Source organism: Molossus molossus, unplaced genomic scaffold (assembly GCF_014108415.1).
Source record: "Molossus molossus isolate mMolMol1 unplaced genomic scaffold, mMolMol1.p scaffold_m16_p_1, whole genome shotgun sequence".
Taxonomy (NCBI): Eukaryota; Metazoa; Chordata; class Mammalia; order Chiroptera; family Molossidae; genus Molossus; species Molossus molossus.
The window spans coordinates 57162612-57179683 of NW_023425344.1; the positions used below are offsets into that span (position 1 = coordinate 57162612).

Consider the following 17072-nt stretch of genomic DNA (forward strand, 5'->3'; position numbering starts at 1 on the left):
GCTCACTGAGACCAGATGCTGCTTGTTTGAGAGAATTTAGGGAAATCTGAAGCAGCATCCAAGACAGGCCATTCCTATGGTAAAGCTACTGGGAAAAGCTTGGGTGGGCCTGAAAGTTGGATGGGGCAGGGCCTCGGGGTATCACCAGGGTGGGGCAAACAGTGTAAGCCAGGTTGCTGGAGACCCAGATATAGTGGCTGTCTGCAGGCCTCGTGGGGGAAGTGTTCACCAAAGGAACAAAGGCCTCCAATAGCACGTTTGTCCAGAAGAAAGCTGCCTCTCCAGCACTTGTCCCAGTGCCAAACAACTCAGTTCTTCCCCCTGTGTCTCTGGTGCGTTTCGAGCTTCCTGCCCCAAGCTGGAACCCAGAAGGAGCAAGTTTGTGTAAATCCATGGGCGGGCCATTTAAAAGGAGCTGCTTGGGGCTCCAGAAGCCTCAGCCTTCCTCAGCTGCAGTTTCCACTGGTTTTACAGCCAGAAATGATGGGGATTCTCTTCCTGGCCTGGCACCCTGAGCTGGCAGCCTGGTATGGGACAGGGACCCCTTGCTCCTCAGGAAGGACCTTCACAGCTGAGGTTTCCCTCCTGATTTTTATCTGCCACATGTGGGTGTGGGAACAGCCTGTCTGCCTCTGCCCTCCTACCACTCTCCATGTGGCTGCTGCTTTAATATCGTAGATGTAGGATTTCCATTCAGCTGGATGTCAGGCAGTTCTGAATGATCTAGATGGTATGTTTCTTAAGGGGACTGTGAGTTATTTCTGTGTGGAAGCATATCCTTTTTATATCTATATACAGTTCCTACCACATAGTAGGCATTTAATGTGTATTTATGGAATATAATCTGAAAATCTACCACCTTCCGCCCACCCTTCCCATCTCACAGCCAATTAACAGTCAATGCTTTTCTAAAAATTAATCTCAAGAAATGGTAATAAATCCACATGTTCCATTTCTCTAAATATTTAAAGAAATCTCTTCTAGCCCTCTAATTCTCATCTTAAAAAGTATATAAATATTTCACCAAGTTTCCAACTTTGTAAGTCCATTAAAACTTATAAAATCTGTTTCTGCAAAAACAGATCCACAAAATGTGTACCAATGTCTATAATATGTAAAAACCAAAGCAATATTAATACTGTCATATAAGGGCTGGTCAGAGGTCTCTTTTGGATTTAATTAGGAACCAATAAAAATACAAGTTATGCCCAGCCAGTGTGGTTCAGTGGTTGAGCGTAAAGCCATGCACCAAGAGGTCACCAGTTCAATTCCCAGTCAGTGCACATATCCACATTGTGGGCCCAATCCCCAGTAGGGGGCATGCAGGAGGCACCCAATAAATGTTCCCTCTCATCGATGTTTCTATTTCTCTCCCTAAAAATCAATAAAGAAAAAAAAATTTTTTTTAATACAAGTTACTTAATTCTTCAAAGTGACTCTAGATTTGGATAGTCTGATTGGAGCTAAAACATTCTTCATTTGGATTAACTAAGTAATTTAGTAGAATCTATAGTTACAGCAATTACTACTGTCTCAAACATAGGTTTTCAAATGTGCTACTAAAAACCTGGAAAACTCAAGTTTAGAAAATTGGTATTATTGAATCCTCCTATTTAGCTTTGTTTTCCCTCTCAATTCCTCAGCATCAACCATCTTGGAGACATACCACAAAAACCTATTTTAAAATAACTTAAAATATAAAATAATAATTCAAGCTAATTTCAATCTCTAAATGTGACACTGATAATGTGGTTTCTCATATATAGGTCATTCAATGCTTAAATACTGAGTGATAGACACTTTTTATCCAAGAAATAGAAATTTTTTATTTTGGAAAGCATAACAGCTACTTCATTTTCTATCTTCTTTTTCAAATTGATGACAAAGGCAGGTTTTGTTTCTTTACCATTTAAAAAAATATAGTATTACTGGATAAAAATATACTGCCTTACTTGTAAAAAAAAATAATTCAAAAGGGCTTCAAAGCATTTCCTTTCCCCTTTGCTTTCCAGGATGAGAAATATTATTCTTTTTTTATTATTATTTCTTTTACTTCTTTAAAAATCCTCACCTGAGGATATTTTTCCATTGATTTTTTTTCAGATAGGGAGGGAGGGAGGGAGGGAGGGAGGGAGGGAGGGAGGGAGGAACATCTATGTGAGAAAGACACATCCATTGGTTGCCTCCTGCACGACCCCACTAGGGCCAGAGATCAAACCCACAACTCTTTGGTTCGTGGGCCAATGCTCTAACCACTGAGCCAAACCGGACAGAGCAATTTCTTTTACTTTTGAATTACAGTTTACATTCAATATTATTTTGTATTAGTTTCAGGTATACAGCATAGGGTTAGACAACTGTATTCTTTATAAAGTAGTCCCTAATATTTCAAGTACCCACCTGGCATGGTACTTAGTTATTACAACATTATTGACTATATTCCCTATGCTGTACTTTACATCCCCATGACTGTTCTGTGACTACCAATTGATACTCCCTTCACCTTTTACACCCATCCCACCAACCCATCTCCTCTTTGAGGAACCACCATCAAAGATCTCTATCGATGAGTCTGTTTCTATTTTGTTTGTTTATTTGAAAGAGACAGTTTTTAAATTAGTTTTCCCAAGAGTTTCTAATTTCTACAATATCTTACATCAGTTCCCAAAGGACCCCTCCATCACATTAACCAAATTTATACTGGGGATCCTGATCATGTAACTAAAAGCCCTTTCTCGACATAACCGTTTACTTTTTTGTAGTTTTTAAAATTGAACTTATTGGGGTGACATCAGTTCATAAAACCATACAGGTTTCAAGTATACACCTCAGCAAAACTTCATCTGCACAGTGCATCATGCACCCATCGCCCCAAGCAAAACAAGGTCTCTTTCTGTCCCCATTTTCCCTCACTTTCCCAACTCCATCTACTTTCCACCCCCCTCTTCTTTCCATCTGGCTATCACCACGCTATTGACTGTCTATATATTATATATGTATTTTGGGTCTTTTTTTTTTTTGCTTGATCCCTTCACCTTATTTCATCCAGCCCCCCAGCACCCCTCCCCTCTGACAGCTATGAGTCTGTTCCATGTATCCATGTCTCTATTTCTATTTTGTTCGTCAGTTGATTTTTTTTCATTAGATTCCACATGTAAGTGAGATCATATGATAGTGTCAACCTTTTAAACTTCCCAGTCTTTAACCTCACTTCGACACTATGAAAACTACTCCACAAAGCTCTCTAAATACTAAACACATAAGCTTCTTTGAATCTACTCTCCTTCATTCCCTGAACCTTAACCTATCACTTGCACAGCCCTCCTAGATTCTAGTGCAAAATTTCTGAGTAACCATCAGTCTTAGACAAAATACCTGATTACCTTCTACTTCTTAGTTCCTACATAAACTATCCTGAAATTAAACAAGTTTTAATTTCCATCACTGAAGGAGCCCTGAAAATTTTAAATCGGGAGTTTTCTAAACCCAAATAGAATACAACATAAGTACCTAATATGCTATTTCAATGAATATCATATTACAAAATATATATGAAATACACCCAAGTATACTGTTGGTAAGAAATCTCAAATCTCAGGTTTTGTATCTGGGGCTAGGAAAATAATGCAACATAACTATCCCCCTCCTCCACCAAAAATATAATAATCTGGACCCTGGCCGGTTTGGCTCAGCGGTTAGAGCGTCGGCCTGCGGTACAGAGAGACCCGGGTTCGGTTCCCGCTAAGGGCATGTACCTCGGTTGCAGTTTGTCCCCGGCCCTGGTTGGTCGTGCGGGTGGCAGCCACTCGATGTGTCCCTTCACATCGATGTTTCTCTCTCTCTCTCTCTCTCTTCCTCTCTCTCCCTCCCGCTCTATCTGAACAAAAAATGGAAAAATGTCCTCAGGTGAGGATAAAATAATAATAATAATAATAATAATAATAATCTGGGCCAAATCACAGCAAACAGTTAAAGGCTAGAACTAAACTTTTAATATTGGTTATCTGAAGCAGCTTACTGAAAAATACAGTAGGCACTGATAATATAAAGATAGAAGTCCTTATGATGTTAAACCACAGTTTCCCTCTTAGCACCCTATCTAAATTTAAGGTCATTTTATCTCAATCTATAATTGAGCACAATTACTATCATTTCACCATTTTACTATTTTTATTTTTTTAAGTATTTTTTTCTTTATTGATTTTAGAGAGAGAGGAAGGGAGAGGAAGGGAGAGGAAGGGAGAGAAACATCAATGAGAGAGACCATCTATTGGCTGCCTCTTGCATGCCCCGCACTGGGGATTTGGCCCACAACTTGGGCATGTGCCCTGACTGGGAATCGAATCGGCAACCTCCTGGTGCATGGGTCAACATTCAAGCACTGAGCCATACTAGCTGGATCTATTGTTATTTTTAATTACAGTTTACAGTCAATATTATTTTGTTATTAGTTTCAAGTATACACCACAGTGGTTAGGTAATCATATACTTGACAAAGTATTTCCCCCACTATTTCCAGTACCCACTATACACAGTTATTACAGTATTATTGACTATATTTACTGTGCTGTACTTTACATCCCCATGACTATTTTGTAACTACCAATTTGTACTTCTTAATCCCTTTACCTTTTTTCACCCAGTCCCCCAACACCCTCCCCTCTCTGGCAACCAGCAGTCTGTTCTCTATATCTATGAGTCTGTTCAATTTTGTTTATGTTGTTCTTTAGATTCTACAATAAGTTAAATCATTTGGTGTTTGTCCTTCCCTAACTTATTTCATTTAGCAAAATAACCAACCTCTAGGCCGTCCATATTGTTGCAAATGGTAAGATTTCATTCTTTTTTATGGTCAAGTAATATTCCATTGTATATAAGTACAACTTTTTTATCTGTTCATCTATTGATGGGCATTTGGGTTGCTTCCATATTTTGGCTATTGTAAATAGTGCTACAATGAACATAGGAGTGCATATTACTTCATTTTGAATTCAGACTAAGAGAGAGAGAATGCTACAACCATCAAAGAGTGTTTCATAATCAGAGACTTCTAACTCAATGAATCCAACCCAAAAATACAAATCATTAGACATGGATTTATTTCCATAGATATATTAACTGATCACCTCAACATTAGTCTGCAAAGCAATCTTAAGCAGAGATGCAAAATCTCTGCTGCCAGAGTTCTCAAAACCGGAAGACAAAATTAAGCCTTAGTTAGATATTTCTGCTTACATTTTAGAGCAAGAGGTCAATGACATTATATATTTACACATTCTCAGATAAATCTGTCTTCTATTGACATTTATTCCCAAAGTTTATGGAACCCATTATTTGTTATGCCTACCTTGACTAACGTCCATTCTTCCCATTTGGTCTTAACCATTAAAAACATTTTCCTTTATGAGAAAATATGTCTAAGTTTGCCTCCTTTAATAAAGCAAAATAAGTTTGCACTACAGATTTCTGAAGTTTCTATTTGCTCATCAATATGTAGGTTTAACTATATACAACTATTAATCATCACAAATGTCACATAAAATGTCTTACTTCCCTGAATGAGCTTACCAGTTGATAACTAAAAAAACAGCACCTGCTCTGGCTGGTTTGGCTAAGTGCAGAGCATCAACCTGTGGAACAGAGTCCCAGGTTCTATTCTGGCCAAGGGCACATACCTCCTGCCCCGGTTTGGGTCTTGCAGGTGGCAACTAGTCAATATCTCCCGCCCCCGCCACTCTGTCTAAAGGTAAATGTAAAAATATCCTCCGATGAGGATTAAAAAAAAAGAAAGAAAAACAGCATCTTTCCCCTGGCTGAAGTGGCTCAGTGGTTTAGAGCATCAACCCACGCACCAAAGGGCCTTTCTTGGGTTTGATTCCTGGTTGCAGGTTTGAACCCCAGTCCTGGTCAGGGTGTGTTCAGGAGGCAACCAATCAATGAGTCTCTCTTGCATCAATGTTTCTCTCTCCCCCCACCCCCACCTCCCTTACACTCTAAAAAAAAAAAAAAAAAATCAATGGAAAAAATAACCTCAGGTGAAGATTAACAAGAAACCTGCACCAAGCAAATCACACTGCATATAGTAAGATCACATTGATAAAAATAAAGATTAATGGCAATCAAAAAAGCTTAGAAAACTTGCTGAGATAAATAACAATTTCATTAGTATTCCCACTCTAATTCTATACCAAGAGCCTCTGGATGGCATTTGTCTTTAACAGCATGGTCAACTAAAGTCCATAAATTAAAATAATGCAAACATTCAAAAAGAACCCCAAAGTTTTTATGGTATCTGCTGCTTTGTCACCACTCTAAACAAAACCTATGTTTTATGATGATAAAGTTACAGATCATTATAAAAAAAATATTCAGAATTTTGGAATTTCATGTTTCTGATCAGTTTAATATTTAGTCAACAAATATCTATTGCAGGCACACTATCAATATTATACCAAACACTAAGACTTCAACAGTGAACAAGAGGAACAACACCTTTGCCCTTGTGTAGCTTACACCCAGTGATCTTATAATACCTAGGACTGACAAGGATATTGCATAGAACCCCCCAACATCCTTGTGTGTATGTTTACACACATCCTCCTATTTTTCTGGTGGTAAAGCAAAATGGTACCACCACTTTGGAAAACAGTTTGATAGTTTCTCATAAAGTTAAACATACATGCATAAAAGCTAGCAATCCCATTTCTAGATCTTTACCCTAGCAAAATAATAACTTAGGTTCACACACAAACCTGTACATAAATGTTTATAGCAACTTTATTCGTAATCACCCCAAACTGGAAACAATCCAAATGTTCTCCAGCTGATGACTAGATAAACTATGGTACAGCCATACAATGAAATACTATGCAGCAATAAAAAAGACTGAACTACTGATACACACAACATGGATAAATGTCAAATGCATTAAGCTAAAACAAAGTTCATCTTGTTTGCTTCCAAGTTTTGGCAATTGAATAAAACTGCTATAAACATCCATGTACTAGTTTTTGTATGATATAAGGTTTCAATTAATTTGAGTAAATACCAAGGAAGATGATTAATGGTTGGATCATATGGTAAGAATATGTTTAGTTTTATAAAAAATTGACAGTCTTCTAAAGTGGCTGTACCATTTTGCATTCCCATTAGCAATGAAGGAGTCCTGCTGCTCTACATCCTTGCCAGCATTTGGTATTGTTGATATTTTAAATTTTTGGCCATTCTAATAGATATGTAGTATTTTGTTATTATTTTACAATTAAAATTTTAATTTTAAATTAAACATTTTAAAGGTATTTGACATATTCTGATAATAACCTGACATATTATCAATACTGAGAAAGTTATGTATTACTTACAGACATCTGAAAATCATCAATATAAATAACAACTGTGTACTGTAAAATATAAAAAAATTTAAGAAAATTATAAATAAAATTCTGCCAAGAAAGGTAATTTAAAAAAACTTAGAGAGTCACAAAATTAATGAGTTATATAAAGAGATTAGGGTCCATTTAAACTTTTATATTTTCTTTGATCAAAAGCAATATATTTAAGCATTTCTGTGGAATGTTTAGTTATTATAAGTTTAAGACCACAGAAGTATACTATGGCATATAATTTATCAAAAGTTTATTCATCTGTTGCACCTATAATATTTTTCTGAAATATTTTCCATATTGTTATTAAGAAAAGTAAACTTATTTTGCCGGGGTGTTAATTTAAGCTATAAATATAGTATATTTTTCCTCTATAAATCACTCATGTACACATAACAATATTTTAAAAATCAACTGGTATAAGAATACTCTGATAAGGCAAACCATAACTAAGAGATGTTTTTAATTTATGGATTAACACCCATATTCTTCCCAAAAAATATACATACATATATCTGAAGTATAAAGATTATATTCAAAAGCATGTTTTAAGAACTTACTGTAACACTTTACATTGTATTTGTTCTTTAGTTTTTCAATAATTTCAATTCAAATAAAGTATCATGGGTTACTATTTCTTTTTTTCTGAAGAGCCTACAGATCACTTATGACTAAGGACAACAGACTACCTCCAAGCAATAATTTCCTTTCTTGGGGTAGAAAATATTTGTTTTCCCAACCACCTCTGAACATAAGTGAAATCATCAGTGATGCATAAAAAGTATCTGGAAAAAAACCAACAGTCTTTCCTATTTAAAAAGAATAAAACCCATTCAATGCAAACCAATGCCACAATGAGATACCACCTCACACCAATCAGAATGGCTATTATCAAAAAGTCAACAAATAACATGCTTTGGGAAGGATGTAGAGAAAAGGAAACACTTGTGCACTGTTAGTGGGACTCAAACTGCTGCAACCCATATGGAAAACAGTATGGAGATTCCTCAAAACAACAACCACAAAAAAACCATACCACTCAGCAATTCCACTTCTAGGGATTTATCCAAAGAAAACAAGAACACCAATTTGAAAAGATACATGCACCCATATGTTCATTACAGCAGAATTATTTGCAATAGCTAAGGCATAAAAATGTTAAATCACTACACTGTATACTTGAAACTAATATAACCAGTATAAGATTGTATAGAAACTATACTTAAATAAAAAATAAATTTAATAAATACAATAATAAATAAATAAAAGGGAATATAGTCAGCCTAAAAAATGGTATCTGTGAAAAATCTATAGCTAACATGATATTTAATAATTAAATTCTGAATGCTTTCCTGCTGAGATCAGGAACAAAGCAAGGCACTGATGGTTCTAGCCCATGCAATCCAACAAGAAAATATATATAAGAGACATTAAGATTGGAAGGAAGAACAAAACCCATCTTTATTCTCGGATCACAAGGTTGTATATATGTAGAAAATCCTACAAAATCTACAAAAGCTAGTAGATCTAATAAATAAGTATAGCAAGGTTGCAAAATACAAGATACATATACCCCCAAAATCTAATGTATTTCTATACACAAGTAATAAGCAATCAGAAATGGAAAATTTTAAAATACCATTTACAATAGCATCAAAACTTACACAATTCTTAGGAGATAATATGAAAAAAAGATGTGCAAGACCTGTACACTGAAAACTATAACACAATGATGATCAAAATTAAAGAGCTAAATAAATAGAAACATACATCACAGTCATAGAACAGAAGACTCAACAATGTTAAGATGTTAAATCTCCCTAAATTGAGTTATAGATTCAATGCAATCCCAATCAAATCCAAGAAGGTAGTTTCCACAGAATTTGACAAGCTTATTCTAAAATTTATATGAAAATACAAAAAACCTAGAACAGCCAAAACAACTTTGAAAAGGAAAAAAAAATTAGATTACCTTTCATTGTTGAAAGTATTGCAGATGTCCCTCTTTTTCCCCGATTGACCCCCTCCTCCCCGCTTTCTCCCTGCTCTTGCTTTCCCCAAACTAATGTCTCTGTCCACTGTTTGTGCATATATGCATATACTTTCTTTGGTTTATCTCTTCCCACCCATCCCATCCCCCATTCCTCTAAGGTTTATTAGTATGTTCCCTATCTCCATGACTCTGGATCTCTTTTGGTCAACAGCTTATTTTGTTCATGATGTTCTATTAATAAGTTAGATCATGTGGTATTTGTCTTTCTCTGACTGGCTTATTTCACTTAGCATAATACTCTCCAGGTCCCTCCACGTCATCCCAAAGGGTAAGACATCTCTCTTTCTTACAGCTGCATAGTATTCCATGGTGTAAATGTACCACAGCTTTTTTATCCACTCATCTACTGATGGGCACCTGAGCTGTTTCCAGATCTTAGATATTATAAATAGTGCTTCTATGAACCTAGAGGTGTATATATCCTTCCTGATTGGTGTTTCAGGCTTCTTAGGATATATTCAAAGAAGTGGAATCACTGGGTCAAATGGCAGCTCCATTTTTAATTTTTTGAGGAAATACCATATTGTTTTCATAGTGGCTGCACCAGTCTGCATTCCCACCAACAGTATGCTAGAGTACCCTTTTCTCCACATCCTTGCCAGAACTTGTTTGAGGATTTGTTGATGGCTGCCATTCTGGTAGGTGTGAGGTGATATATCACAGTTGCTTTAATTTTTATCTCTCTGATGATTAGAGATGTTAAGCATTTTTTCATAGGTCTCCTGGCATTTGTATGTCCTGTTTGGAGAAGGGTCTATTCAGGACTTCTGCCCAATTTTTAATCGGATTGTCTTCCTTTTGTTGACTTGCATAAATACTCTATATATTTTGGATATTAATCCCTTATCTGATGTATCATTGGCAAATATGTTCTCCCAGAGAGTGGGTTCCCTTTTCATTTTGATGCTAGTTTCTTTTACTGTGCAGAAGCTTTTTAGTTGGATGTAGTCCCATTATTAATTTTTTCCTTTACTTCTCTTGCCCTAGGCAATTCTGCTACATATGATGTGTGAGATTTATCTGCCTACATTTTCTTCTAGGATTTTTAGTTTCACGAGTTACATTTAAGCCTTTTATCCATTTGGAGTTTATTCTTGTGTATGGTGTAAGTTGGTGGCCCAGTTTAATTTTTTTTACATGTAGCTGTCTAATTTTCCCAACACAATTTCTTGAAGAGACTGTCTTTTCTCCATTGTATGCTCTTGTCTCCTTTGTCAAATATTAACTGTGCATACTGTCTTGGGTCGATTTCTGGGTTCTCTGTTCTGTTCCATTGATCTACATGCCTGTTCTTATGGCAGTACCATGCTGTTTTGATTATGATTGCTTTGTAGTATAACTTGGTATCTAGTTTGTGACCCCTCCCACTTTGTTCTTCTTTTTGAAGAGTGCTGTGGCTATTCAGAGTCTTTTATGATTCCATATAAACTTTCAGAGAACGTACAGCCTGATTTCAAGAGTTATTAAGCTACACTAATCATGGCAATGAGATATTAGCATAAAGATAAGCAAATAGATCAAAAGAACAGAACAAAGAGTCTAGAAGTAAATTCACACATATATGTATGTGATCAGTTAATTTTCAACAGAGATGCCAAGGTAATTCAATAGCTTAATGATAATCTCTAACAAATAGTGCTATAGCGATTAGATTGCCCATATTCAAACAAATGAACCTCAACCTTTACCTCACACCATACATAAAATTAATTCAAAATCAGTAACATGTATTAATTTACATGTATAATTAAATCAGTTATTAATCACAACTACTCTAAGTTGTAGGTGCTTCCATTATCTCTATTTTAGAGACACAGGAAACTGCAAATGTAAAAGCTAAAATTATAAAACATCTAGAAGAATACACAGAAGAAAATCTTAGTGATTATGAGTTTGACAAAGATCAAAAATAACAGAACAAAAGCATGATCCATAAAAAAAAATTGCTAAGTTTAACTTCATCAAAATTAAGAACTTCGTTCTTTTAAAGACATTAAGAAAAAAAACAATTTGCAAACTAGGATAAAATATTTGCAAATCATACAATAAAGAATGTGTATACAGCATAAACAAAGAACTCTCAAAACTCAAGAATTTTTAATGAACAAAACATTTTTATACTTCTCCAAAAAGGATATATGCAAATAAGCACATAAGATTCTCAATGTCATTAAATTGAAGTACAGTAAGATAACACTACACACATACTACAATTACAAAAATTTTAAAGACTGACCAGGTAAGAATGTGGAATAACTAGAACTTTCACACACTGTAGATAAGAATAAAAAACAGTAAAATTTCAAAAAACAGTTTCACAGTTTCTTAAAAAGTTAAATACATAACTATGATATAACCCAGATATTCTACTCCTAGACATTTACCCAAGAAAAAGGAAAACATACCACACTCAAAGATTCAATTGATCCCAAATGTTCATAGTTTCCTCTGTAATAGCCCAAAACAAGAAACAACCCAAATGCTTAACAACAGATTAATAGGTAATAAGATGTAGTAAATACAAACGATAAAATATTACTCGGCAATAAAAAGGAATGACCTATTGATACACATGACAACATAAAAAATTCAAAATAATTTTGCTGAGTATAAGAAAACCATTTTGATAATTTCAGCAAAGTGATTCATAAGCAAATTGACTTTCAAGAAAACTATCTAGAAGGAGGGGATGAAGAGTAAAAGGTCCACACTTTTTAACACAAGTCCTATATATTAATAAGTTGGTAATACAATTCTCATTTTTCCTTCATATGTGTAGTCCCCTTAGAAAGCCCAAGAAGGCAAGTACAACCCAAACTAGCAGGATATATGGTTAGTTTGTCTACAGACCCAGGAATACCCAAATCCTCATATTATACCCCTAATACCCTGAGTCCAAGTAACCTGAATGGGTACATAGTGACTCAGAAACAGTTCATTTTTCTGACACAGGAACAACAAAGGTAACCCCCATTACAATGCAGCTTACTATTCAACAAACTCAGAGATAACACAGGGGAAATCATGTTCCCATTTCTCTAATGAATTCCCACACAAGCAGTTCCTCTCTTCATTTCCTACTTTAGTCACGAATATAGACACTAACAAAATAAGAAAAATGGTTGAATTTCTTAATTTGTACTCTTGTCTTGCAAAAGTTCTGTCAGCCTAACTCCAACAGAGTTCATATCCCTCTGAAAAGGACAGTTGTAAGATATGAAGGTAAGCAAGGAAAAAAGCCACAGAATGTGAACAAAGTTTCCACCCTGTTATGTACCCAAGATGCTATCATGCAATGAAGAAGGATATATCCAATACATCTGGCATGTGTGTGTTCAAGGATGAACATGCAGTCATTCGTCTATTCTCCAGCATTCTCCCTAACATACAGACCATCAAAGTCACTGTATCTGACTGCTGCAAATTCTCCATTGAATTCCTCTTTTCCACTATAAATAGCCTACTAAAGTTAAATGAGGGGGGAAAAGACAAAAGCAAAGATGTCAACAATTTCAGATCAGAAAGTTTACTGCAAGTATTCTCCTAAAATTACTAACCAGTAACAAGTACTGCTCAAAGAAAAGCATTCTCCTAGATCAGTTGGCTGTTCAATCTAAAGGATGAGTAAACAAGAATCCACAACAGTCTTTCCTCAAACCCACCAGAAATGAAAACACCTCTGCAGCTATAAATTCAAGAGTAAATATGTTCAGACCCAAACTGAGACAAGTTGCAAGGGGCAGGTGTAAAAGGGTAACAGATTATCTAGATAAACCACATTGTTAAAAAGTAATCATATTAAGAGTATGAGAATTTCTATCACTCAAAATAACAAATCCACCAAAAAAACTGTATTCAGTCCAACGTGTTTAAATGTGAAAAAGTAAAGTTATATTCTAATATTTCATACAAAATAAAATACTTCAATCTTTTCCTTTTTCCTACCTTCCAATGTCAGGCTCTGCATCTCAAGTGGTAAATAACAATCAAAGAATTGAGTAATATTTCACAAATATGTCTTAAGTTTGTTTATATAAGCAAAATATCACCTGTGTATAAACTAAAAATCTTGTATTGCATTAAGAAAATATAAACACTAATTCAAGAAATCATTTGGTTTTTGTCACAAAAAAATAAAACTTGATAATATCAAAAACCAAGGATTTAATTAATTAATCATTTTCATAATGAATAGTTTTTCTAATTATTTTAGCTTTTCTATTTTTTGGAAAGTAACTGCATTAAATCTTTAATACAGAGTTAACTGATTATGAAAGTCTGAGTAACCATAGCTTTTATATATATATATATATATATATATATATATATATTTGGTACATGCCCCTAGGACTCTCTGGTCCACAGGCCGACACTCCAACTGCTGAGCCAAACCGGCCAGGGCTGTCCCATATTTTTGACCTGAACCAAATAATACAATGCTTCAGTGTTAGATATACACAGCAAAATATACACAAAAAGGTGTTAAAACTAGTTTTTCTTTATCTGAGAACCAAGGTTTAGAATTTGGAAAAGCCATATCTAAATCTGTAAGGCTCTGTTAAAAACAGTGGCGTAAAACAAAAAAAACCCTTAGTAACCAATCCCTCTCTGGGGTAAAACTTGATAAGGCACAAAGAAAACCACCATCCAGGAAAAGGTTCTAAGGTGCCAGCAACTTAATTATGAAAGAATTTAAAAGGTAGGGCCAGTGCTAACTCACATTGATCCGAAGCAGATAGCATTAAACAACAGAGATAATCCTTAAATTTTTGGCATGAATAAATGCCTGAGAGTACCCACACTACTCATACAAATGACTGCCAAGAAGGTGGTGCTTTGTACTGAGCAGAAAAGGTTTGAAGGGAAGGGGTGTCAGCTTTAAAATAGTTCCTAAAATAGTTGCTTACAAGGATAAAGAATAAGAGAACTTACAAAGGCTTTGAATCAAGCTTGGTTCCAGGAAAAGGATACTTTGGCTCCATGTGAAAGCAAAAACGAACCATTGTAAAATACAGATACCCAGATTTTGTCAGCAGAAGGAAGAGTATTGTTCATCATTTCCCACAAAGGTAGCAGAGGCTTTAACTTGGATTCCTATTTTTTCCTGGCAGGTAGATACTCTGCAAAAGCAACAAAGCAAACTAAATATAAAACTCTTGTGAATTTCAATCCTGCAGTCAAAATGCCAACTTGACTAACTCATCAAAGGTCACAGAGGAACAAATGTCCTTTTTTGTTACTTAAACTCATTACCTTCCTCCTTAGCTAACCAATACAGAATTTCCTTCTTGTTTTGAGGCTGACAAAATGAGGACAGTATATTTACAACATACTAGGACTATAACCAGAATCAAGGAATAGAATTTGACATGATTTCCTAAAACCAAGTTGCACATAATCTATGTTTAGTATTTCTTCATTTAAGAGCTAAATAAATATTTGTAATTAACAATTTTTAAAAACTTAATTTTGAGGTTATTTTAGAAAAAGAAAATGTAATTATTTATAAGCATTTATCAAAAATCCATTATTTTTCATTTTTGGAACTATATTCCCTGACCTAAAAACTTTACAGTATATGAAAGATGAGAAAAATGTAAACAAAGACTATATTGTAAACATTTATGTATTTCCCATCTTTCTAAAATGTATTTAAAGTTATTTTCCACAAAGGATATGTAACACTGCTTACAAATAATTGTATTTTTTAAAAATGTGTGTAAATTCCATAAAGAGCTACTGGGAAGAATAAAATTCAATTGGAGCAGTTCTTGACTAGGTTCATGATGAACTGTAAAATGTGCTATAAGTACTGTAATTTATTACTAATAATAGTAAAAATGACCTAAGTCTGTGTACAATTTATACACAAAATATAAATATACTATATGTGTGTTACTTTTGCTATCCCTATCCTCTTACTAACATTCTAACAATGAGAGAAAAAGAAAAAGAATTACAACTATTTCTCAAATATACTATAATGATGGATACATGTTATATATGCACATATTATCCTTCCTATATATATGGCTTTATTTAGTCCTTATCCTATTAAAATATGCTTCCTTTTATCACTCTAATAAAAAATGTTCTCATTAAAAATAAATGACTTCAAGTTACTAAATTGATTTTCAAACCCTTTTTCAGTCAGTATTCATCCTGGATTGCTTCTCTGGTTCTGAAAACTAGTATCACCCTCTATTCCTTGAAACTTTCCCCTCTGTTATCTTCTTAATCAGATTTAAGTCAGCTGAAGGAAGAGAGAGTTTATGACTGGAAGAGAAGAAACCAGGTAAAGTGCTAGATGATTTGCATGCAGTATCACATTTAATTTCTCTAAAATTATAAACTACCTATTAGTAATTGCCATTTTACTGATGAGAAAGTTCAAATACAGAGAAGTTATGAAACATCCAACATCTCATAGCCAGTAAGTGACTGGAATGGAATTTTAACATGGGTAAGTCCAACTAAAAACTGAAGCTTCTTCTACTAAACCATGACATGTTTAATTTTAGACATTGCTAGAAGATAATGCAGAATAATCATCTCATAATGATGAAGTGCAGAAAACTTTTCTAAGCAAGGTAAAGACCTAAAGAAAAGGAATAACAGACTAAATAATATTAAAAAGTGTTTTTTTTTATCATCCTCACCTGAGGACATTTTTCCATTTTTTTGTTCAGGTAGAGTGGGAGGGAGAGAGAAGAACAGAGAGAGAGAAACATCAATGTGAAAGGGACACATCGAGTGGTTGCCACCCGCACAACCAACCAGGGCCGGGGACAAACTGCAACTGAGGCACATGCCCTTAGCGGAAACTGAACCCGGGTCTCTCCAGACCACAGGCTGATGCTCTAACCGCTGAGCCAAACCGGCCAGGGCTAAAAAGTTTTTTAATGTCCGTAAGGATAAAGTCAGAAAGCCTAAAGATAAAGAAGAAACTGAAGCAAAACATCTCTAATATTTACAATAGACAATAGGTAATGTTTCTAAAATATAAACAGCTCTTACAAATCAATAAAAAGGAAAATGTAAACACTCCAATAGAAAAATTTTGGGTAGCCCTGGCCAGTTTGGCTCAGCGGTTAGAGAGTTGGCCTGCGGTACAGAGAAAAATTTTGGGTAAAGGGCATGATGAGGCAAATCACAAAAGAATAGTGACAAAAAAAAAAAAGTGAAAAAAATATAACCTCACTATTAATCAAATTACAAATTTATATATTTATATTTATATTTATATATTCTGATAATAAAATCAGAATGGCAAAGATTAATAAAATAAGAGTTTCGGGGAAAAAGCATCCATTACACAACTGGTGGGGATATAATTTTACACAGTATTTCGAAAGGGCAACATGACAGGATGTATCAAAATTTTAAATGTGCAACCCTGGCTAGTGTGGCTCAGTTGGTTGGAGTGTTGTCCAATACACCGAAAGGTTGTAGGTATGATTCCAAGTTAGGACACATACCCAGGTTTCGGGTTTGATCCCTGTTCAGAGTATGTACAGGATCGATGTTTCTCTCTCTTTCTCTTTTTCCCTCTCCCTTCCTCTCTCTCTAAAATCAATAGACACATATCTTCAGAAAAGAAGTTTTAAAAAATGTGGGGTTTTTTGTTTGTTTTGTGT

At 34.8% G+C, this 17072-nt stretch overlaps 1 protein-coding gene across 5 annotated transcripts in view; it reads right to left on the reverse strand.

Annotated features, from left to right (window-relative positions):
* CNOT6L (CCR4-NOT transcription complex subunit 6 like) overlaps positions 1–17072 on the reverse strand; it is a 103174-nt gene that overhangs the window by 71849 nt on the left and 14253 nt on the right. Inside the window, exon 2 of one of the 5 annotated variants that reach the window (XM_036251562.1) lies at positions 14368–14555. The exons of 2 other annotated variants lie outside the window; for them this stretch is intronic. In XM_036251562.1, coding sequence (XP_036107455.1) covers positions 14368–14438 — 71 coding nt within the window. In that variant the 5' untranslated portion in view covers positions 14439–14555. Of the gene's footprint in view, positions 1–7361; positions 7396–14367; positions 14670–17072 lie in introns of those variants that run through there. 2 more of the 5 variants (XM_036251561.1, XM_036251564.1) reach the window with 2 other exon arrangements.